Source organism: Coptis chinensis, chromosome 3 (genome assembly GCF_015680905.1).
Source record: "Coptis chinensis isolate HL-2020 chromosome 3, ASM1568090v1, whole genome shotgun sequence".
Classification (NCBI taxonomy): Eukaryota; Viridiplantae; Streptophyta; class Magnoliopsida; order Ranunculales; family Ranunculaceae; genus Coptis; species Coptis chinensis.
In genome coordinates, this window is record NC_141458.1 from 122,871,953 (window position 1) to 122,896,850 (window position 24,898).

The 24,898-nt window shown below is 36.3% G+C and overlaps 2 protein-coding genes and 1 long non-coding RNA gene across 9 annotated transcripts; all 3 read right to left on the bottom strand.

The window, feature by feature from the left end:
* Window positions 1-545: 545 nt before the first annotated feature.
* On the bottom strand, window positions 546-6,337 carry LOC147514031 (cyclic nucleotide-gated ion channel 1-like). Its single transcript, XM_086597428.1, has 8 exons — window positions 6,155-6,337; window positions 6,016-6,080; window positions 5,045-5,621; window positions 3,935-4,147; window positions 3,249-3,532; window positions 2,717-2,828; window positions 1,778-2,014; window positions 546-1,435 (listed from the first exon to the last, which is right to left on the bottom strand). Exons 2-8 carry the CDS (start codon window positions 6,042-6,044, stop codon window positions 737-739), a joined length of 2,151 nt encoding a protein of 716 aa, XP_086453554.1. The 5' UTR covers window positions 6,045-6,080; window positions 6,155-6,337; the 3' UTR covers window positions 546-736.
* Window positions 6,338-8,010: 1,673 nt separating this feature from the next.
* Window positions 8,011-15,590, bottom strand: LOC147514032 (uncharacterized). Of its 7 annotated transcripts, none has more exons than XR_015215821.1 (6): window positions 15,472-15,590; window positions 14,067-14,258; window positions 13,750-13,959; window positions 9,559-9,878; window positions 9,332-9,463; window positions 8,011-8,409 (listed from the first exon to the last, which is right to left on the bottom strand). It is a non-coding gene; the product is annotated as an uncharacterized LOC147514032 (long non-coding RNA). The 7 variants fall into 7 exon arrangements; XR_015215820.1 differs by lacking the exon at window positions 15,472-15,590 and adding an exon at window positions 14,539-14,758; XR_015215816.1 differs by lacking the exon at window positions 15,472-15,590 and adding an exon at window positions 14,377-14,758.
* A 991-nt stretch (window positions 15,591-16,581) lies between these two features.
* On the bottom strand, window positions 16,582-19,584 carry LOC147514033 (transcription factor IIIA-like). The gene is made up of 6 exons (XM_086597434.1): window positions 19,343-19,584; window positions 19,128-19,265; window positions 18,026-18,317; window positions 17,638-17,873; window positions 17,131-17,274; window positions 16,582-17,025 (listed from the first exon to the last, which is right to left on the bottom strand). Exons 1-6 carry the CDS (start codon window positions 19,475-19,477, stop codon window positions 16,846-16,848), a joined length of 1,125 nt encoding a protein of 374 aa, XP_086453560.1. The 5' UTR covers window positions 19,478-19,584; the 3' UTR covers window positions 16,582-16,845.
* Between the last annotated feature and the right edge of the window lie 5,314 nt (window positions 19,585-24,898).

A 24,898-nucleotide genomic window follows, 5' to 3' on the forward strand; every position in this document is an offset into this window, starting at 1 on the left:
TCTAAACTTGGTTTAATAATTCAATCTATCCACCAAATTTGATCTGTCGCATAGAATTTGAAATTCTGAACTTACTAAATTTTCAGTCAAGATAGCCGGCAAGCTTGAAACTGCATACCAAAATATACATATGCTGGACAATGGACATTGATATCTCCAGTAGACACATGTCTAAAGATGGAGTTTGATTAATTGGGTATATTACCCACCCGCAGATGGAAAACACACCTGAGTTAACCATGATGATGGTTCTAACCTCGAAAATCCTTGGTCTTGAATTTAAATTTTTTGGTCCAGATGGAGTTCTGTTTGAGTGCTCAAGTATCATTTTATTCTCATTTCTCTCTTCTCCAAGATTGCAACTCTAAAACTCCCTACGAACTAGCCTTGCAAATGTTAACACGAAAATGTACATGAGGGTCTCACCTTGCTCACAGAATCGTAGTTCGTTTTGGAGTCCGTGTATAAAATACACTAGCAAAGAAGAAAAACAGGTTCAGGAAAAGGGCAATAAGTTCCCCCAAAAGAAGGCATTTAAAACCGAATAAAAAATAAAAAATAATAGGTGAATATAAATCAAACGGAAAAAGGAGAGTTCCTTGATCACACAGTATAATACTATACACAGATAGGATACATTTTCGAACAACATGAGCATTTTGGACAGCTCGTCCAATCTCTCACTCAGTATGTATCAGAACCAAAACACGAGCCACTGGAGATTAAGTTTACCTCACTAATGACTTTCACTGGTAAAATCAGGCTCTGCTGGCTTCTGAAGCAACATTTGAGGTAGTCTCTCCTGAAACCTAGCTTTTCGTGTGCCATTCCGCCGTAAAGCTCTCAGAGCATTAGCAGCAAACCTTGAGGCATAAATGGTTGCACCAAGGCTTGGAGAGCTCCCACCTCCCTTGGCCAATGCATCCTGCAACCTATCTTCCTCCTCACGCAGAGACTCTTCCAGCTTCTTCTTACAGTACCGGCGCCACGCTGCTTGAATGAAACAAGCTGCCCATGTCCTCCATTGCTGCGAGTAGAACCTAAAAGTATGCCGCAGCTGCTTGCTGTGAAGTCTTCGAAACTGAGAGGCCACGAACTTCAAGTCGTCGGCCATGAGAGCAAAACCTTCAACCTCTGTTATAGCCCGCACTGTTCTGGTCGAAATTGGAAGGTTGGAGGAAGAGTGGGGGTCAAGGGCCCAAGTGAGCAGCTCTTCTCCACAGAAGTCGCCAGCTTTGAGATATTCAGAATTTAAAAAGCCAGTTCTACCACCATTTGTGGTCACAGTCAGTAGCTTGCCACGCATGATGAAGAGCATCTCATCAACTGGGTCTCCTTCACGGACAATATAGCTTTCTTTAGTGTAGAGCGCAGGCTTGAGACGATCACACATTGCATCCAATAACTGCTCATCCATTTTTTCAAACATTGGCACCTAAAAGAAAGGAAAAACCAGTGAGTATTTAACGAATTCCTCATCTTTAATGGATGAAGGTGTTTCATAGCACACACGACACAGAACCGAAACTGACATCAAGCAAACGCACTAAACAGACTACTCTGTTTAAGATTAAGAATTGTACTCAATTTGGTCAAAACACAAGTTCTCCCTACAATACTAGATGCCGTATGAGTTGCCTTAGTCTTGAAATACCAACTGTCTTTTTTGGAATTACATAGCTCATCCAAAGCCAGAGAATAGTTGAGTTAACACCCCAATTCAGGTTTGTTGTCAAATAAGAAAGGAAGAACAAGAAAAAATTACGAAAGTACTCACTCTCATGAGTAGATCTAGGCACAGATGGCGTTTGATGTCCCTCCTTAGGTCCTTGGGAAGGTTACGAACCAGAAACTCTTCGTCCACCCCCCTTGTTTCTTGCCATTTGTATTGTTCATACCGCCTGATCCGCTCTCTCAGGTTCTCAGGGAGTAGACGGTGTGACATCCACTGTTCTGCATCTCGCCGTTTCACTCTCATCTCTTCTAGTCTAACAGTGTTGGATTGCAGATACGTCTATAACAAAAGGACAACATTCAGATCACTATACAATATGGACCAAAAATGGCAGTACTATAATTATTAAAAGGTCGTGTGCCTTTTTTTTGTTAATTTAGCTAAATCTCTATCAGCAACCCCATTTGTTACAACTATGACTTTTATAATGGTAATATTAAGTCTAGTAAGGCCGTGAGACCTACAGATAGATACATTTACATAAATAACATTGAAAAAAGAAAGGGGAATTCAGATATATAAATTCTATATTAATAAACAAAAGAGAAAAAAAGCAAATTTTTTAAAAATATTAAAATGATTGAGCCAACCAAACCATATAATGAACATCAATCTTTATTATATCAATTATCAAAGAATAGTTCTTAAATACATTTATGACAAACACTGTCAAGGTTTTTTTTTTCTTGTTCTTTTCTTTTTCCAAGTAATCTCAGGTTTGTCTTATTTTGCAGTTCAAATCTTAAAATGGCCCCAGTAATTATTCTAATCTACTCGTAACAAGGTTAAAGACCATCAATTAAACCATCATGGTAGGTCCACCATTTATACCAACTACAAGAAATATCCAAGAAACAAAATCCATTCTTTGAAGAGGAGTAAATTTTGGTAAAGGGTGTAAACATGAATATTGATACATGGTATAAACACCAAAACTTGCAAAACATGGTAAGGAGCCAGAGTATATGGGCTTAGAATAACCTGCATATTGCCGATAAGAAGTGCAAATAAAACCAAGCCAGAAATGGAGATAGAGACTGCGAAGGCGATTTCCCCAACATAAGTACTTGTCGCCAGGTTTTGACCAAGAGAGCTGCAAACCATACATGTAGCCATAATTTATTTCCAACAGTTCAAAGTCATCATAATTGACAGCCTACAGCATCTTGATTCTACATCATCTGTAGCGTATACATTAAATGTAGTAATCCTAGGCCCATGCATAACACTTTCGCTTCTGTGGTCCCCTAAATGAATTTAAAGAGCAGAGATACACCCCATGCTTGTGTAATATGCATGAATGCAAAAGATGGTCTACGAATGGCATGGAAGTGCATCTCATATATGTAGTGTACAAATCTCACAATCCAATTACTTTCACGCTTTCAGTAATCTGATAATGAAACACTTAACTGGAAAGAAAAAAAAAAATGCAAACATCTTTGTACTTGCATAGAGGAAATTAATCCATAATAGATCATTTAAAAAATGGGAAGTACATCATTGCACAAACCTCAAACTTCGCAGGCCCCACCAAAAGCAGTAAAACAATTTCTGTGGAAAATCTCTGGATTCCACCACACCAGACTGAAGAGCATCAAGGTACACTCCAAAATTAAAAGGTGGATCATCCGGGACCAAAGGGCAAGAAATATTAAGAAATGAATTGCCTCCTATAGTATTGCTTTCCCCACAATACAAAGTGCTAGTATTGCAGTCACCCTTATTCAAACAAGCACGTCGCCAGCACGTATCTTTTCTTTCGATTGAAAAGAGGTACCATAGCGCTCCAAATATCTAGAAAGGTAGACAGTCAGACAATCAGTCATAGAAGCTACGAGCATATAAAGAAAGAAAATAAGGAATCTTTTATCTTGTTGTAATCTTATTCTAATGGACACACGCAAACAGGGTTGTCTAGCAAAGCACAAGGTACAACAAACAATGTTCAAATATTTTCCCTTTCAACTGACGAATAATCGAACTTTAAAGAATATAAAAGTTTCTATATATAACTTTAATGGCCTGGAGTTTATGTTCAAATGGGGTCTTTGATGGGGATTTCTTAGCGAGTTTTAGTATACTTGTTTTGTCCTTAAGTTGCTTTTGTATTTTCTCTGGTAGAATATATCATCCCACTACTTTATATCCATTATGATTATGGTAGAAAAAAGGAGAACGTGTACTATCAAAACTCACATGACTTGCAAGCATGTACAGAAAGAGATTAAATGCAGCTCCTGCCCATGCCGTTTCGGTGAGTATGCCAGAAGTTTTTGTGACTTCCTTATACAGTGGCTGTATCCTAAGAAACCTTGGAATATATTGGAAAAGAACAATGAACCGCAACCAATTTTTTGTATTCAATGCCGTCGAGCCTCTCAACTTGGGGATGACAACCAAAATTACCACCTGAAATGTTTATATGAAGCATTTCACTTAGTAAGAAATATAGAGATATTCAAAATTTATTTTGGCATGATTACTAATAACCAAAAAAGATCCATGGCTATTTTTCAACTTTCTTAATGCATCATTAAAGTAGTACATAATGGCTCTTGAGAGTTGAGGCATCACTTCTGCGGATAAGTAATTACATAAGAGTTCTTGCCAGTGTGCTATAAAACAAACACATCTGTGACGTATCATAAATTGCAGATTTCAATTCGTAAGAGACACCTAGTCTTACAAAAAAAGCTTCTACGGCTTTTTTTTAAAAAAAATACATCACATAAAAACACACAGCATTTAAAGATTCCAACTACAATTTGAACAAAGCAGTTTTGCTTTCTGCAATAAGATTTAGTTCACCATAAAATGTAGAAGCTGTCCTCCTAGCAAGAAATCACCTTGCCCACAAGCATGGCACATGTGAGGATGCATAGACTAAAACATTCTGATTTACTTAATGATCCAGAGTTCCCATCAAGTCAGGAACCAGTTCAGCAGACAAACCAACCAGATCACTAGAAGAACCAAAGGAATATGAATTGTCTATAAATGACACTACGGACCAACACATGTTTATCAGAAAAATAACCTACATGGCCCTACCTTTATAAATCCCTTTCTTTTTAGGTTGTGCACAGGGTGGATCCTAGAGCTTAACAACGCACATTACAAAGCAACAGTTCTTTCTAAAGAGGATATGAATTAAGCATAATCACGTATCAATCTGGTGGTAATGCTAAATGTACTCTTACAAATGGATGGAATACTCAAGCAAGGAAGACATCAAATCAGGTCATCAAAGAATATAAATAAGGAAAAAATTAAGACATTATATTAACTGGAGAAAGGGCCCTGTACCTGTGGAAGGGGAAGAACTGCAAGAATATCAATAAGGAAATAAGAAGACAAGTATCGTTTTGCTATTGCCACAGAATCTTCAACCAAAACACCCCTTCCAAATACTCTAGAAGATGGAGCTATAAAACCAGTCCTGAATTGAAAAATTATATGAAGTATATAAAAGATATCGGTGAAGAAACGCAGAACGCAAGCTGTAGTCTCTAACTTCTTATCCAGACTAAGGCAATTCTTATCTTTATCTAACACTGGGATGTAAAAGAACAAAGGGTCCATGGAAACTGCAACCACACATGATATTACAAATATTTTATTCCATTTTTGAAGAAACGGACCCTGCGGGTCAAGTACTTTCCTACTAGGCTTCTTCGAGTCTGACACTTCCGACTCACTCAAAGAACGCAAATGAAATGATTTTCTAATGCTTCTAATCCCTTCAGAACCCCATGCAAAGCCTCTCCTGATCCTTTCAGAAACAGAGCTTATTGTCGATCTAAACCTCCCCGACTCTGATTCATCCCCTGTGGAAAATTGCCTCTCAGAAATCAAAGATTTATCCGAACTCCAATCCTGAAACCTGACCAAAAGATTAAAAAAAAAAAAAAAATTTCAACAATCTAAGTTACTGAGTCCAATTCCAGTTAATTTTCACTTTTAAAAGATATCCAAGACTGGGCAAGAGCGCAAGCAAATATATCTAATCACTATTGATGCAAAACCGTCACACGAACAGGCCTCACTGTCAAAAAATGGTCAAACAAACATGTAGTCATTCTAGTACATTCCATTTCCACAATGGTGATAAATAACCCATTAAACAGTCAGAGACTCAAACATCAGATAAGAAATTTAAAGGATCAAATATCTTGTTTGCTTGAAAAATTTAATGGATCAAATTAAAAGTAAATGCTTCTGAATATTATGAATGGGCAGAACACTTGGTGTTAACATACATAGTCAACAATACTAACCTCACAAACTTCTCATCCTTGCAACTCATGATTTTCAATAAATATACATAAATTCAATCCAGCACCTGAAAAAGATTGAAACTTTCAATCATCACTATAAACAGAAACAAGAATGAATATTCAAAACCATAAAACTTACCCAATCTATTGACTTTATAAAAAAAAAAAAGAAAAAAGAGTTGGGATTTGATGAGAATCTCGTGAAGTAGTAGAAGTAGTAGTAGACTAGAAAGAAAGAAAGAGAGAGGCAAGGAGTTTTTATTGGAGAGACAAGGAAACTTCAAGGAAACGTTCCTTCTTGGTAGGGTCACTGACTATGTCTAATGTCTTAGTAATAAGTGAAACTTGTTTTTTTTGCAAGTAGAATGAAACTAAAACAGTTAATTAGTTTTTTGTTTTTTTTAACGCAAATCTAGGACAGTTACTCCCTAGTGCCGTTTCTGATTTTCTTTTACACTATAGCATTCCCAATTAATTGAAAATAATTCCTCTCTTATCACCTCCACCTTTTTTTTTTTTGGTTGGCAAGCCTGTTTTAAATGAGATCAGTAACTCTTTGATGCTGGGTTCGAGCCCCAGACCTCTAAGTATCATCACCTCCACCTCAACACTTATTCACTCTTTTTTCATCGTTTTGGTGAAAAATAAGGTGAAGCTGTGCAATGCAAAAGTGAATAAAATATATCGGATGGGATGTTAGATTTTCGGCTTTGAGTTTTTTATCCGCATCGAATGTAATATCCCGTCCGTCATTTTGTCCGGGTTAAAAAAAAAACCGAAAAAACATAAAAAAAAAACGGAAAAAACATGAAAAATAATCCAACATCCCGTCCCGAAATTAACAAGTCGGTAGCAATTATCTCCGGTGAAAGATTTCACCTTTGAAATCAACTGGGGACTAAAGTTACCAGTTTTTCACCTCTGGATTGCACAACCATTTTCCAACAAAACTGGTGACAAACCCCCTTATTCATCTGCATTATAAATGCTCTAAATAGTAAAGTTGAATTTTACTCGAAAATTTTACACTTACAGTGATGAAAAAAGGTTAAATGTGTACATTTACTAGTATACTGCTATACAGTGGGGCGTGAGCGTGGAGAGGAGAGAGATGAAAAGAAGAGACGAAGAATACATAAACCAACCAAATGAATTTTTTACAATATACCCTCCATTTGGCCAGAATGTTCACTCCACTCACACGAATATTTTGTATTTGTGAGTAGGGTTTAAGTTAACAATAAGAAGCAAAAAAAAAAATTCAAAGTAAAGAAACTGTTCAAAACTTAGTAACGTCGAGTAAATGAAATGACTGTATTGAGTGTATTCCAATGTTTTTTACCTTGAAAATAGCATATTCTATTTTCTGTTTTTCCACCAATATGAGACTTTAGCTTAAGTATTCCCCGTCTATGGTTCATTGGAAAGGGGTGATGGGTTAGACTTGGACCCACTACAGATTCACGGAAACTGCTGTAGTATGGACTCTTGTTCAACAAGTCAAACATTAGGAATTTAGGAGACAGTTGCGAATACATCAAAAAAAGGTATACTATGCCGTCCTTGGAATAAATAATACTCCCTTTTCAAGTAAATCAACTCACAGGGTCCTTTTAATATCACCACCCTAAGTCACTAGAGGGACAACTTCAACAATCAACCACATATTTACACCAAAACATCACTGGTAACTTGATTATTGGAAGAAAAAGAAGAATAAGCATAGGTGACTTGAGTGATCGGTTCCAAACAGATTAGATTCAATTGCATTTGTACCATTGATGCAAACATTAATATGCATGCAAATTGGTGAATTGCAACCTTAATATAACTTTTATTACAATACAAACAGTGGAATTTGATAGGAATAACTTTATCCTATTTTACTCCATAAACAGCATCTGCCAGCTATAAACTGCCAAAACTCTCTAGAACCCCAAGGAAGATCTGCTGGAACTTTTGACGCTATACAAACAAATGGCAAAACTCACTATGAAAGAAAATAATGGTCATTAGCAAACAGCTCAATCATCTAAGTCACTCTAGGAAGTACAAACAGTACAAGACCAAACATAAAATAAATGCTCATACTTCACAATGTATAACCAAAATTCAGAATATAATATAAACTATTACAAAAGCAAAGGGTTTAGAAAGACAAAGACAATGTACTCCATCCTATAAACATGTCTTAGGAAGCCAAACTTCACGTTGCATGGAGGATTTTGTTTCGGTCTGCATAAACAACGAATCATCACATCTCTAAGCAATTACTTGAGAACATTCTGGAGAGACCTTGGATGTTCTTGAGAAATCAAACATCTTCTTAAGCGCACTAACATAAGCTCGGATGCTGGAGACAGCAATATCCATTCCTTCCCCAGTCCAGTCCCACTGTCGAGAACAAAAAATTATATAAATAGGGGGAAGGCTATTAACATACACGACAAAAAACATAGAAATACATCAACTTTCCACATAGAAATACAGTAACAACAATGGTAACAACGTGTATTTGATTGCTAAATTCCGACAAGAAGGCTGAGCAAACCTACAAAAACTGAAAAGTTTTCCAACATCCCTAACTTAACCCCATGAAAATGCTCCATCAAATTGGTTGCATATTTTTTAAATATGACCCTTAATTAAGTATCTTCACAGAAGTGATAGGAATTTCATCAAAACAGCCTCTAGCAAACCTAACCGGCCTAACCCTAAATATATTCGAGTAGGCTTTAGATCAACTATTTGGGATCTTTTTCTGTAATGTAATAGCCTTCTAGTAAAGTGCACTGACAATTATACGCGGGCATTCATGGTAGGGGAAGGATATGATAGAACAACATCCTTTTTGCACACCAAATGTAAAACTCGGTCTTTTTATGTTAGTATATTATTAGTATTTAGTAACGAAGTTTGTTAAGCATAATAGATTTAGGTAACTCAGAAACACAAAACAAGAGAAATAGAATAGCAGGTCCAACAAAGCAAACACCCCGAAAATCTTACCCACACAATACAATCCACCATTTAGCAACAAAGTGCAAAAAATTGAATTTTCAAAAGCTTTAGCTAAATACACTCATCTTGAAACAAGTATCAAGGGGTTTTCAGTTTCCTTTTTCTCTTTTGTGTGTGTGCATGTGCATGTGCATATACATGTATTTCTTCAATCATCATCGATATGGTTTTCATATGTATGCACAGTTGCACTTATCCTGCCTGTATTTATTACAAGTGACTACTTTGAGTCACTACTCTGGACTAATATTAGTGGATTAGAAGAAACTTTTTACTTTTTGAAAATTACACATACCTTAACAATCTAAAATATGGCTTTGTAAGCTGCATCGACAGGACCTGTCCCAATTGAACAAGCAATATGCTTCACTCCATCTATACCAATAAGTTTCACAGTTTCTGCAGAAAGACCAAAGTTTCACAGGACCTGGTGCTGTGACTCATTACTATTACATGTAAAAATGTTTAAAAGGCTATCCAGCAAGAAGCAGGAACTAGAAAGACAGGAACAATGTGGAATACCTGCAGATCATCAAGAGACCATATTGCTTGTGGCTGGAAAATTTCATCTGATATCAGTGCTTCTATGTTGCCATCAGAAACATTTCTTCTCTTATGCACCAGGCCCACGATACAATATCTGAGCAAATGGCCAGTCACAAGGTCTCAAGTAGAGGCCATTATACAACTGAACATCTGAGGATCACAAAAACTAGTCAGTGATACCATTCCTCTTTCGGTTGTTCTAATCCTCCCTCTGACGCCTTCCCCTTCTTAAAATAAGGTTCCAAATCACACCGCTACCACGTGTGGGCCCTTTGTGCAAATCCTTATCCAACATTCTGAAATAGGGCATTTATCGCGTTATATTAGTAACACAAAGTCAGCATAAAACCCAAAACAAAAATATATATATATTTATGTATATATATGAATTTATCTAGAGAGAGAGAGAGAGAACTCATTAAAACTCCGTCAAATTAGTAAAACTTAGACAAAAAGATAGGAAATAAATCACAACAAAAGAAATGTTACAAACAAACGAACATATAGATTCTACTAACATGAAACACACAGAACACAATAAAAACAGCCAATTGTGTTAATGAGAGGCTGACAACACAGGGATAATGCTAGATCAGGTTGTATAGAGTTTCAAACGATGCCGAAGTAAAGTGGTAACCTTACTTCTCAAGGCACCAGGCACAACTGAAGCCATATCAACAAGATTTGTGGAAATCGCAACAATCACCAGACAAGTTGTAAAGAAGTAGTGGCACCACAGTGCACAACATTAGATGAATTCACATACGTTGATTTCCTTCTCTTTTGGGTACTTATCCTCTTCTTGGCACCTTTATTCATATTCAAGTTAGGTACTTGATCTTCCCCCAACCATGTACAGGCCTTTTGTACAAGTCTTTAACCAGCGATCCAGAAAGGACATTTATCACCTTATATAAGCAATTAATACAAAGGAAGCATGACTACTAAGAGTCTCCATCTAAAAAATGTAGGTTTATATACAAAAGAAATAAAACAAACAAAAAATATTAAGAACAACGAGTCTAAGATCAAAAAGTTTCCAAAAAATTTGCAAAACACAAAGAAAATGACAATAATAAGTCAAAAAGGGAAAATACGTCGCAAGATGGGATAGCACACACATTAAGCGGGTAATACTAGATCATATTGCGTAGACTAAGTTGACGCGGAAGAACAGTCACCATGCTTCCCAAGCACCAGGCCCATGGCTAAAATACCAGAACCAAGGAAAGGGGCACGATTATAAGGCCTGAAGAAGTGGCCATTATGAAAAGACAATGCACTAATTCCATTCCTTTCAAGTTATTATCCTCTCTTCGGCACCTTTCTTCTTCAGGTCTAATTCTTAACATACCCCCACCTGTGTTGGCCTTTTGTACAAGTCTTATCCAGCGTTCTCAGAAGAATTTTAGCACCTTAAAGACGTAATCAATACAAAAAAAAGTATGAAAACCAATACCAAAAATAACAAAAATAATAATTAAATAAAAAATGTACGTCTTAATTATGAACAGGGTCCAGGAAAAAACTTAAAACCACAAATAAATCAAAGTTGCAAAAACTTTAAGAAGACTATAGAAGCTTGTGAAAACTCAAAAGAAAAGATGGGAAATAAATTGAAACAAGAAAGTTGCAAATAGCATAATAGGTATAGAAGAGATACATATCAATCTCATAAAGAAAAAACTAAATAAAAAAGACATTAGATTGGTGAGAGGCTTAAGAACACATAAGAGGTGTCATGCTAGATTCCAATACAGCCAATGGTAGTAACTTTGCTTCTTTCTGCACCTGGCCCAAGCCATAGGGTAAATATCTAAGAAATGGCCACAATCACAAGGTCTGAAGATGTGCTCATAGTACTGAGGAGTCACATAGATAATTCATTGATTTCCTTCTTTTTAAGGTCTTTATTCTCTTTAGCACCCATCCCTTCTTCAAGAAGTGCTCTAAATCTTCCCACACAACCTAAAGGCCTTCATACTAGACTACTAGTCCTTATTCCCAAAAGGAAACTTAATCCTGTTTACTAATGAGAAATTAAAAGCATTACAGAAAAGAAGGAAAAACAAAGGAATGAAACTACTTTAGAATTGAGGTTTAAACACAAAAACAAGAAAAGCAAAAAAAAACAAAAACAAAAGATAAAGTGATGAACTTATGGAAACTCCAAAAGATAAAGAAGTAAGGGTACCCAAGAAGTAATTAGTTTATAAAACAAAATGTGGTGTTTAGCTTAAAGTCGAACTAATTTGACTATATAGAAGTAGATGAAGTGAAAAGAATTTGTGGAATAAAACATAACCAAAGTGTGAGAGTACTGGGAAATGTTTGCATGATAGAATCTGAACCTGAAGGTACTAGAATTCATGCTTGTAGTGATTGATACAATAAGCATCAAATGATATCGAAGTTTTGCATTCACCAAACTCAGGAAGGCTAAATCAGTTGGTAATCAGAGAAGTGAAGTTAGACAAGTTCTTTGTGACACCATTTAGAATGGTGTGATAGGAAGTAAATACAAGCACAAACTAAGAGGAAACAAAGAACTCGCTGCCCTATGGAAATCCACCAAAGGGATAAGAGTTGTGTTACTAGAACTCGCCACTCTATGGAATCCACCAAAGAGATGAGAGTTGTTTCACCAAGAAGAACCACTTCTTCTCAATAAAAGTACTATATCTTCATTCAAATAATGCTCTACTTCCTACAAGTCTTAGAGAATTTATAGCTAAAAACAAACTTCGGATATGAAGAGACAAGCATTAAAACTATTCCTGATTTTCTTCTTCAAAGTCAAACTTGAATCTGAACAGGACGTTTCTCATACATAACACACACCACTAGAAAGCTCATGAAGTCTAGTTTCCAACCAAATTTACGGTTCGCAAAACAAAGGTTTCTAGAGAAAGTTATGATCATTTTGTCGTATGTTGTCAAACTGGACTGCCAATCCAAATTAGACTTATTTGGGCTATATCTTGGACTTTCGATTGAATGTTTTGTCATCACTTTGGCTTATCGTGAGGAGTCAATCCTGCTGCTTGGGCATACTTCCTTCTCAGGAACGGTGAATAAGGCTAGGTACTACGAGTACAACAAACCCTTATGTGAACTAATGACCATTCATTGTCCTGAATCAAGCCAAAGCGTCTGTGCTTTATATACAACCAATATACTTAGATGCTTATTGTGTTTCAATTAACCGATCGGCACCAATACATAGTAAATCGAACACTTCAACGTTAGATAAACTCTCAAAGGTAACTAACCAGAAGTTACTACTCTTCAAATTCTCATCAGATTACTAGTTTATGGGACCGATCTCAGTCAACTAAATTAAATCTTTAAGTTGTACAAAGTCACAAACCTTATTCCGAAATATTTCTCAAAAAGCTAACCGAATCCAAAGTCTAAATCTTCCAACAAAGATGTGATCAAGAGAAATGTAGAAACGATACCAAATTCAACAAAGAGTTCATACAGATCGATCAAAGGTGAAAAGATGACAAGACACCACTTGAGCACTAATTCGACATCACATATATTATTTATTTGGGATATTTTCAGTAATGTAGGGTAGCATTCTAGCAAAGCGCACTGACAGTTATAGGCTGACATTCATGGCAGAGGAAGGATATCATAGAACAACATCCTTTTCACACACCAAATGTAAACACTCATTCTTTTATGTTAGTACATTATTAGTAAAGAAAACGTTTGTTAAGCAAAGTAAATTTAGGTAACTCACACATAGAGAACAAGAGAAATCCAATAGCAGATCCAACTAAGCAAACACCCCAAAAATCTTATCCACACAATACAATCTTGATACATAATATCCCACTATTTAGCAACAAAGTGCAGAAAATTGAGTTTTCCAAAGCTGTAGCTAAATACACTAATTAATAGAACAGTTATTCAGTTTCCTTTTTCTCTTTTGTGTGTGTATGTGTCAGTCCATGTATTTCTTCTATCATCTTCGATATAGTTTTCATATGTATGCATAGTTGCACTTGTCCTGCTTGTATTTACTAAAAATAACTACTTGAGTCACTACTCTGGACTAATATATTGATGGATTGAAATCAACTTTTTACTTTTTGTATTAGATTTAAAATGCTTAAAAGGCCATCCAGCAAGAAAGACAGTAACAATGTGGAATACCTGCAGATCACCAAGAGACCAGATAACTTGTGTCTGGAAAATTTCATCTGAGATCACTGCTTCTATGTCGCCATCAGAAAGATGCTGCAGAAACAAATTACTCTTATGATAATGATGTCCAGAAAAGGATGTTCCCAGCCGACAAGTGCCAGGAAGCGATGATGCCTGTGGTTTGCTTTAGGTGACAATTATGAGAAAGGTCCAGATTACCTGGGAAATAAGGCATGTTAAAGAAGAAATATCTTGAATTGGTGAACTACCTCCTAATCGCACAAGTGTCAAATAAGCTTAAACTCGTGAAGGTGTCAACCACTTACCTCCAATGGGCTACAGTTGTTCTAACATTTGTGTTTCTCCTGGCCTTATGCATAGACAATTTTTGAATAGGGTGTAATATGACATTTTAGTTGGGGGTTGCCACCAACTCAAAGTCCACTTTTCATTCAGGTTCTTTGATGCTCAAGTAGGTCATCAAATGTGCAGCAACCAAGATCCAAAATGACAGCAGTCTGAACAAACAATAACTCATGACTACTCTTCAAACTACTCAGATTGCCAAACACAAGAAAAACATCAACAGATAGCATGATACACGTATAGAGACACAGAGTCAGAAACTCAGATTACCATCATCAACATAATTACATAAGACCTCAAAGTTTTGGGAGATGTAGATGACATTGAAAACACCATAATAGGGTCTGGGATAATTAACATTCATATTACCATAATCATCATAACCATAAAGAAATGACAGACAGGAAGGATTTTAACTACAACAACATTTACATTAAGGGGCAAATGCTAGATCAAGGTACCGAAAGGCGTTTAATGATGTATCGAGGCAACAAAAGATTTTCTAGTTTCTTACAGATTTCTTATCCAGGAGATTTCTGTTTTCTAGATGGATTAACATGTATAATTTAGAAGAGTCTATCAGTTTCAATTTGAGTTTGTATTTCATCTAAAGAGTCTAAATATTTCTTTTCCATATTCTATTTTGTCAAGTTATTTCCATTTTTTTTTAGGTAATCCTGTTTTAAATGAGATCAGTAACTCTTTGATACTGGCGGGACCTCTAGTATCATCACCCAAAAATTTTACCGACTTTACTAGTCGGCACCATCAACCCTTCCACTTCATCATTCAAACACTACTCAAGTAGTAATGTGGGAGGCTTACATCTTAGGCAGCAGGCTCAGGCCGAAATACAACATCCAAGAGAGTGAGGATCATGGTTTTTCTGGGCCATAGAGTAAAAGTTTGAGATAACCTTACTTCTCTTATGCACCAGATCCATGATACTATTGGAGAAAATGGCCACAGTCGCAAGGTCTCAAGAAGAGGCCATTATACAACATCTGAGGATCACAAAGACAATTCATGGATACAATTTCTCTTTATCCCACCAACTATTAACAGCCCATTCTAGGCCCAAATTATGCAAACTATTAAGTCGTTATTGATCTCAAGCCCACCATAATCGCCCCAAGGGCCAATATATTCTTTGCTCGTGAATAGACAAAATTTGTTTTGAATGTCGCTCTCCGTTGCTTATTTCAAATTTAAACCATATAAGCAGCGGCCTAAACAGATGTACACATTTACTGAATTCGTTTCCAACTTTAGAGTTTCTATGACAGTGAGAACAAAGGGATCTAAACCACATTCAGATCTAATTAAGTGATAATCAGAATTCAGAAAGGACGAAATAGTAAGTACCTAAGAATACATCTAGTAGAACGATACATTAGTCATAGCAGCGAGGCAGTATATCTCAAGAAAATCAGACCCCGCCTGTTATGAATTATGATTGGGCTGTGCCTTATGAAACGCGGAGTAGTCTTTCTTAACAAGTATTACGGTCTGCAAATTAGATCGTTTGTCAATAACAAACTAACCAAAAAATGGAAATAGAAGTACAGAGATTCGGTATGGGAAACAGGCGAGTTGGGGCTTAACAAACATTGCTAGCTATTGAAGATTTTTTTCTCTCCCTCAAAATACAGTAGCCACAGATTTTTCTTATTGTAGGGCTTGGCAATGCTACTATCATGGGCTTCTGAGGAAATTCGAAGAATCACTGGCGATGATATTGTACAGACGATTTTAGAACACATAATATGCACTTTAAAAAAGTACCTGCAACTCTCTGCATATTACATTTACAGACTTCAATAACATAATTACAATTTTCTGAAGAACGTAGACGAATAAAACATACTTTTTACATGGCATCACAAGGAAGTCCTTGCAACTTTTTGCATACTGCATTCACAAAATTCGACAACATAATTACTATCTCCTGATCCCTAGTGTCAAGCTCAGGCACATTGTTTCTACCAGTCATTCTCACTGATTAAAATTGGAGAATCAGTAAGGGTAAGAACACTACTAGGAGAAATCATCCTATTCTGAAGTTTATAGGTTGGAAAAACTTTCCAGATAACTAACGGGTATTACCAAGAATAATGTATGGATATATCCTCGATCCTACATGCAAATGATAACGCCTCCATACATCGCCAAGCCAATATCCTGTCTTCCAGCTCACTGTAACAATATCGACCTAACACTAACAGTTAAACGCATACCAATATGCACCGCCATGACTACAATATAAGGAGATCTAATTTAAAGACTTCAAATCCATGAGTACAATATGAACCGTCATCTACGTAATTGATTAACTTACTAATTTGCAACAAATCACCAGCCGGAACCATGAGATACTTCTTTATACTTATAAAATTCTCATTCGGTGGTTTTGCTATTTCCAAAAGCTTGGGATGAGCATGATTTACATCACAGGCAAAAACTGCTCCAAAGAAGTTGACAGCATAAAACTGCTCTTTATAGTATATCATGTCTTCCATAACCGAGTAATTAGGTTCTAGGGGAGTCCAGATCATATCGCATCTCATCATATACTTCATTATACAGTTTCTTACTAATTTCAAGACCTTGAGACTTGCTTCTTACAACATTTTGTAGAGCTGTTGCCTATATATGTGGAGCCAAACAAGCTCTTTTCTGCAGCTAATATACATTGAAAAGTTTGTTTTACATCATGACTACAACGAGCATACCTTACTATTACTCATCAGCTGCAGAAAGCAGCCAAGCAAGATACTCGGATCCGTGACTCCAAGCAGAATCTTCCTGACCAGGTGGTTTGACCCTCTTCCTGAGTAATGTTTCTACTGTCGGGCATTTTCTTTTCCGTCCACCCCTTGGCCTTGACCGGAATTGCTCATCAGCTTCCTCGAAATCACCCTGACGAGCCAAGAGATCAGTTTTGTTTCCAGAAGTAGAAGCAGGTCGAGCGTCTTTTTATACATTGGATGTTATTGACATTATTATGATCATGTAATAACTTACTTGGGTATAAACATGCTCCCTAGTTTTCTCATGATTGTCCCTGACGTGCTTAAATGGGAATTTCTTTCCACACCCAGTAAAACGACAGGTATATGGGCACAGCTCGAGGTGCACAGCCTTGATGTGCTGATTGAGATTTGATTTCTGCAAGAGTAAACAATACACAGTTAGATGCAACCCATAACAAAAGACACATGCTATGTTGACCTATGGGATCAGATAATATTACTATACCTAATTACAATAAACTATGCCATCAAACTTAACAAAACCAAACATATCAAATAAAGGAAAAGCTACCATTGCAACTGCATTGCTTGGAATTTCAATATTACCAAATAACAAGACTGCCTTGCTTGGAATTAAGTTTATCATGCCACCTCCAATTAAGAATATAAAATACATTCAATTTGATTTTCCTAGTGATCTACTCAAGTAGTTGGAATTTCAGAAAGTGAGACCAAGTTCCATCAAAAGTAAACACAAGTTGAACAAAGTGATCCTTACACTAGTAAATGTGTGACAACAATCATCAATATGGCACTTGAATTGCTCCAATGTACGTCCAGCTTCATGTGTCCTCATATGCCGCTTGATATTTTTCCTAAGCTGCTGGGTCCCACAAACCTCACATTGAAAATGCCGATGGCAAGATTGGAGGTGGGCCTTAAGGCAATCAACATTTGAGAACGATTTCATACAACCAAGCTCGGAACAGATTGCTTCAACCGAATCCAGTTTATCTACAAATAATGAACTCCACTTAAAAAATTGTCATATTCTAACCAAGCCCTGAAGTACACACACACTTATGTGTATTTCTTGCACTCTTCATAACTTTCAGTTTGCGAGATGGTAGAAAAACTAGATCACATAAAGGAATATAAAATTTTACCATGGGTCTCTTCATGTTTCTTCAACCTCGATGGATGTCTAAACGCCTTTCCACAGCCAACTTCCTGGCAAACATACTGTTTTGGACAGCCAATGTCACAAGAGGTAGATTCTGCTTCATCATGGAGTTCTTCCACATGCCTCTTAATATTACCCTGGTAAGCAAATCTATGGTTGCATCCTTCAACAGGACAAGAGAAAAGTTTCCCTTCGTGCTTTAACAAGTGTCTCGTGAGGTGATCTTTCCGTCTATAGCTTGACTTGCAATCGTCAACAGGGCATGCAAATGATCTCTGAAAGATTTTGCATAATAAGACACAGAGCCTAAAGATATGAAAACCCTTAAACAAACAGAAACCGAACCGCAAAACTCACAATGATGGAAAGCGCGTGAAAGAGGCTGCCTTGAAGGAGCTTCACAGGAGGTCCCCCAACCTGTTACTAGTCCAATCAAGGATAATCATACCACCTCTTCGCATTTTGGAGTTCTTTTGATGGGATCCAATGCTTCACGCCATAAAAAAACAGTTTTCAAATTTTGAAAACCCATATATCTGCAATATCATTCTCATTCAAAACATACATACCCATGGACAAATATACATAGCTAGTACCAAAAAATTAGTCTTTAATGTGCATTTAGCTCATACTACATAAATACATAGTACAAAATATCCCGATATATCACGATATTTGGGGATATCTATCCAAATTTCAAAAAAAGATATATAAATATCACCATATGTTCTTCAAGATATATCACGACTTTGTTCCTTCTTTATATTTTTGATATTTCACAAGATATTTTGGGATATTTTGCGATATTTGGAGATATTTTGTATATATAACAATTTTATTTAATATTTACCAACTTATATTTCAAATAAATATAAATAATGTTCATGATATATCATGAAATATCCACACATATCTACAATATTTGTTTATTTTGGATATATTCACAGTATATTTGCACAAAAAACCGTCTTAATGTCAAATATCCTCGTTGACCGGGAGATATATCTTCACGATACATATCCGCTAGGGTTTTGAATATCGATAAATACCCATATCCTGATATTTTGTACTATGCATAAATATACCTCATTCGAGTGGGTTCTGATATGTTCCTTCAAATAAGCAGGTTTACGAAAACTAGCACCACACTCTTCACATGTATTCGACTTTGTTCCTTCTTTATCCACTTCCTCAAATTCCAATTTTTCCCTCTCCATCTCTTCCTGAATTATTATTATAATAAAAAACAAAATCAGCCAACTAATAAGTTAAAGAGAAAGAGAGAGAAATGAGGGTTGACCTTGTGATTGGAGAGAAGGTGAGAAGTTAGGAGACACTTTTTAGATCGGGAAATGCCACAGTAGTCACAGTAATACCGTCTTATGTCTCTGAATATTACTGGCGTTGGCCGGGTTTTATTTTCTTCTATTTCCATTGCTGCTGCTGCTGCTGCTAGGGTTTTTGAGCTCTTAGCTTCAACGATTTCACTTTTCCAGGTTTTTATTATGTGTGGATTTTGTCGTCGATAGGACCCATGGATTTAGATGTGTAATATTGAACAAGCAATTGGCTCACAAGCCCTCAATACAGGCCCATTATTTGAATGCCAATTTTTTTTTTTTTTTTTTTTGTAATCTTATTCGAATGCCATAACTGCACCAGTTATGCACCACGTAGAAACCATTTAGAGCATCTCTAGGTGGTAGTATCATCTGTCAAAAATTTTAAATTTGAAGAAAAAATTTGGAATTTTTCGGAATTCTAACTCTAGGTGGTAGTATATTCGGTCGCATTACCTGTCCGTTTGCATTTTTGTTCGCAAATTTGGCAATTTGGATGCAGATGTGGAGCGACATTGCAAATGTCGATTTTTTTTATTTTTTTTTTTTTTTTTTTTTTTTTTTTTATCACCCACGCGCCAAAATAAAAATAAATAAATACCACTACTAATGTCGCAATTGAGTTATTTTTTTTTATTCCTTCAATTTTTGTGCAAATTTTTATAATGTCGAGTGAGTTTTTTTTTCAACTTCGGGGCTGGCGAGTGGTAATGTCGCGAACTCAATAATCTTGGCCAATTGCTACCATTGGCTTGTGATAGAACTACAACCTTTTTTTATCGATATTTACGACCAGTTAGAATTGGTCAAAATTTGCTACAACTTTCTCCAAATTTCTTATTCAAATTTAAAGAATATACTACCACCACCTAAAGATACTCTTATTATTTTAAAAATTCTGACCTCCCACCTACTAGTAATTTAATATTAAAAAATATTTAATTCTTGGTCACCTTTTTTTTACTGTTTTACTTTTATAATTAAAAATATCTATAAATTTATCCCTACACCCAAAGCAAAATAAAAATAAATAAATACTACCTACAAAAAAAAAAAAAAAATTGACTTATTTAATTTGTTTCAATTTTTATAGATTATTTTATAGAATGGGCGCTCAGCTGCATCAGACTAGTATTAATAACTTCGAACTCCAATGCCTACCAATTGCTAGTTGGAGACTTGAGTCAACCTTTGATATCTTCAACATTCACCGTGACAGTTGCCAGTTCAAATTAATGGAATAACTTTTGAGCTTCCCAACATGCACGCGTACCATTCCATGCATCCTATAAGAGGAAGTGAAAGTAGTGAAACTTTTTCATCATCCAAATTAAAATATTACACTCGAGTTTGGGAGAAACCAGCAATGGCTTCTACTGATAATACAAATGGTTTCTTTCAGTATCCGATGAAGTTAATTGTTTTCTCAAACTTGGCATCAGGTAAAAAAAAGTATGGGAGAACGTTATTCAACCATGTATTTCTCGCTTGCATAATCAAATTGAAATGTTCTTGAATTGAAAGACTTGTTGAAGAAAACCGCCCCAAGGGCCAATATATTCTTTGCTCGTGAATAGCGCCAAAATTTGTTTTGAATGTCGCTCTCCGTTGCTTATTTCAAAGTTAAATCATATAAGCAGCGGTCTAAACAGATGTACACATTTCCGATAAGGGTAAGACGGTACTGAATTCGTTTCCAACTTTAGATCTATTCCTCACAGTGAGAACAAAGGGTTCTACAGCTGAACTGATAAAGACTCCCTAAACAAGCTAGACCTGAAGCAATTTAACTAATTAAGTGATACAAGAAAATAGTCCAGAAGACCAATTTGGGGAAAAAGTAATTCTAGAAGACACTGTCTTTTGTAAGTAATTCACAAGAACAAATTTTGGAGAAAAGTAATTCACGAATCCACTATTTCAAAATTAGGAACCCTTAAAGACAAAATAAGTTGGCTAGACACTTCTACTTTTTTTAAATGTCAGTTATACTTTTCCGTGAAAATAACCCTCAACGACAAATGACCCGGATTTAAAATAAATATTTTCCAATTTTACCATTTCTGTCATTTTACTATGAATAATGAGTGTTCATACATTTTGCTGGTGTATGATCAATGATTGTTCATATCCAAATAGGTGAATGTACCTTATACAATGTTCATACCCAAAAGACTATGAACATTAAATGTTCATACCCAATCAATGTTCATAGCCAAAGAACTATGAGCATTCAATGTTCATACCAAAAGACTATCACACCAACTTGTATGTTCTCTAATCTTCTGGTTTCTGAAATGTCAAGTGATATGAGGTTAACCAATCTTTCCATACCCTGAGGCAGTACAGTTCTTTAATAGACGTTCCACGTAGGTTAAAAACTCGTAGTTTGTTGAACTTTTCTACGGACGGTTTTTTTCCAACGTTAGACAATATTGTAGAAACATAAAATTGAGGTTGGCCAGTTCAGAAATGATGGTGGCAACTCTTTAATCTCAATATAAGAGATGTCAAGAATTTGAAGAGCAGGCACAGGGTAAATAGAGAACCCGCTGGTTGTGTATGAGATAGGATTGTTCTGCAATAACATCGTTTTGAGATTGTAACAGTTTGAGTTAATGGGAACTAGAGTTTTTATTTCATTTCTTACCAAAGAAACTATTTTTCCGTCCCATTCTAAATTGTGTGGTATGGACGTTAAGCACAATCCATCTTTAACCATGAAGCCAGGGTCCGGTCTAAGAATTGAGATAGCTAATTCTCTGAACAGATTATGCATTTTTAACCTCTCCTCTCCACTTTCCACTAGCACCTCAACATTCTAGCACCAGTCAGTTCTCTTATTATATTAAATCCTTTGTCTATTTCTTTTAACAAGTCCCCCTCATCCTGTATTAAACTCTCGGCCATCCAAAATCCAATAATTTCAGGTTTAAAAAGATAATTTTGAGGGAAAAATGCACAGTACACGAAGCAACTTTTTACTGTACAATTTTTTAAATGATGATATTACTAAATCCTAGTGTCATACCTCAAATTTTTAGAAAATTTAAAATAGGGAATTATCCAAGATATAATTATCTCAATCCTCACCCTATTCAATAATATGAAAACCCAAGATGAAACGAAACCCTAATAACCCATTATCAAACACGACATGAAAATCTAAGATCAAATTAAAACAAAAAATAAACAATCCTTCAATCTTGCTTTCAAGAATTACTAACCAACTCTATTACATCTATTTCAAATCAAAACTTTACACTTCAGAAAACTTAAACCAATAAGGCTTCAAAAGCGAATCCAAATCAAACATCTTCATCCAATGCATTCTACTATCTATGTTTACAAGAATACACCCACGTTGCAAAATAAAACAAACATGGGTCAACAAATTGAATTTGCTGATATGATCGAGTAAGACTAAAATAAATTAATATAGCAGTAAGTTCAATTTTTCAAGTCAAGAAATATACTATTATAATAATTTCAACTTGGAAAACAATTTAGTTCCGTTTTCTCAAAATGACATGTAGTTTATTCCCAAGTAAGATTTAAATCCTAATATATACATTTCCAATAAATCTCATATAACAGTACTTGTAAGGGGGATTTTCCGTCATTGGATAGATGACACGTGTATGAGAAATAACCTAAGACTATAAATGTCCATAATGAAACGAGGACAATCGGATCAATTTTATGAATAAGTGATATCGCGCTTAGCATGAGTGTTTAGTGGACATGTGCTAGGCACGTGGCTAACCGCCTCTAAGTATAACAGTTCTCCAAGTCGTTAGAAACTGATATAGACAGTTCCTGAACAGAAAGAAACTGACGATGGGGATCTCTGATGATAAGAAAGGAATCGTGATGACATATCTTAGGAGTTACCTTTTAGATATAATCTTCTCATACACGATGAGACATTATGATCAACAAGGAAACTTACCTCTCATAAGATATGGTTTAGATTCAGACTTCTATAAAGAGATAAATCCTAATAGGAAGGCAGAATTCCAAAGATGGAAGGGAACTCACAAGCAGTGAGGACAGTCATCCTATGACTCTCGCATCTCTTCCTATATAAACCATAGGAATTCGCTCTTAGGAACTACGCAAAATAGAATTTGATTCTTCTAAATAAACAAGAAGATACGTAGGCAGCCGCCAGGAGGTTCAACCCTGAACTCACAATCATCTCATCTCTTCTCTACTCAATCAAAGCTTCTAGATCATAAGGCACAGAGGAAGATCAGGGGATACTCGAAAACTCCCCTACATCTTGTGGCGCCGTCTGTGAGGATGAAAGCAGGTAAACATTCGTTCAAACGACTGATTTAGTTTAAAAACTCTTACCATTGTGATGATTGGAGCAAAGAAAACAAAGGGTGGTGCTACCACGCGCAGCGTCGCCGTGAGAGAAGAAGAGCACGAGATACCTGAAGGGGGGAGAACGCGGGTCACCATGACGCGAATAACCCCCTCCAAAGACCTATGACCAGCACCTACGGACCAGCTGTTCCCGGTGTAGGCCCCAAGAATAACGCTCAAGAGGAGCGTCAAGATGGTGAGAATGATGTCCTCACCAACCCAGAGTCTGTTCAGGCCAGTCAGGCAGTATAGGCTCTGGAACAACAAAGAAGCAATCTTGAACGAGAAGTACAGCTGCTGAGGTATTTGTATCAATCTAACACAGGAAATGAGCCACTCATTGATCTTGATGATGAAGACCTTCTAGAAGGTGGTCGTGTAAGGAACCCAAGGCATGGGGGTCCAGTTCGGCATGTGACATCTGAGTCGGAATACAGTAACTCAGATGAGGACTCGGATACAGCATCTGAACCAGTGTCAACTGACTAGGATCGTGATGTCGACCCTCGACACCGAAAAAGAGCTCAGATCAATAAGCATTCTACCAAAGAAACGGCATGAGAGTCTGAGAAGAATGACCTGATCCGTCAGACGCATCGAATGAAAGACAAGGAGAGAAAAATACAAGACTCCCTTGTTCAATCAACCAATTACGTCAAGAGTCTCATCAGCTGGAATTCAACTAAATTCAGATTTTATCGATAATTGGAAGTCCTAAAGTGTGCTATATGGCTTGTAATTAAACATAAAAGCGCAGAAACGTGTAGAACTCCAATGACGAAACCCATCCCAAGTACATGCAAAAGAAATCTGCAATAGAAAGATAACAGAGAGCACAATATATTGCTTATTTATGCTTAATTCCATTGCACAAGCCACTCGGAAGAATTTCTAAAACCGTGTACAACAATTACCATACAATAATCAAGTCAGGACCTCATGAATCAGGATACGTACAAGATTCACATACATGCCTAGAAAAGCAGCACAAGACACAGCACAACTGATCATCCGAACGAGTGAGTAGCTTTTGCCCCTAAACATCTCAACTAACCACACGGTCAAGTATTATAAACAAGTGAACAACGTTCCTTCTACGCGTATTGACTGGACTTCAGTCTAGACAAAAATCTTGAATACAA

What these genes read in the sequence shown, in the direction of transcription:
- LOC147514031 (XM_086597428.1), bottom strand. Translation starts at nt 6,044, where the DNA reads ATGAGTTGCAAGGATGAGAAGTTTGTGAG. An exon ending in AAGGATGAGAAGTTTGTGAG is followed by an intron (nt 5,622 to 6,015) that starts GTTAGTATTGTT and finishes TCTTTTGGTCAG; the next exon opens with GTTTCAGGATTGGAGTTCGG. An exon ending in GCCTAGATCTACTCATGAGA is followed by an intron (nt 1,436 to 1,777) that starts GTGAGTACTTTC and finishes CCTTTCTTTTAG; the next exon opens with GTGCCAATGTTTGAAAAAAT.
- LOC147514033 (XM_086597434.1), bottom strand. Translation starts at nt 19,477, where the DNA reads ATGGAAATAGAAGAAAATAAAACCCGGCCAACGCCAGTAATATTCAGA. An exon ending in ACCTTCTCTCCAATCACAAG is followed by an intron (nt 19,266 to 19,342) that starts GTCAACCCTCAT and finishes ATAATAATTCAG; the next exon opens with GAAGAGATGGAGAGGGAAAA. An exon ending in GAAACATGAAGAGACCCATG is followed by an intron (nt 17,874 to 18,025) that starts GTAAAATTTTAT and finishes CATTATTTGTAG; the next exon opens with ATAAACTGGATTCGGTTGAA.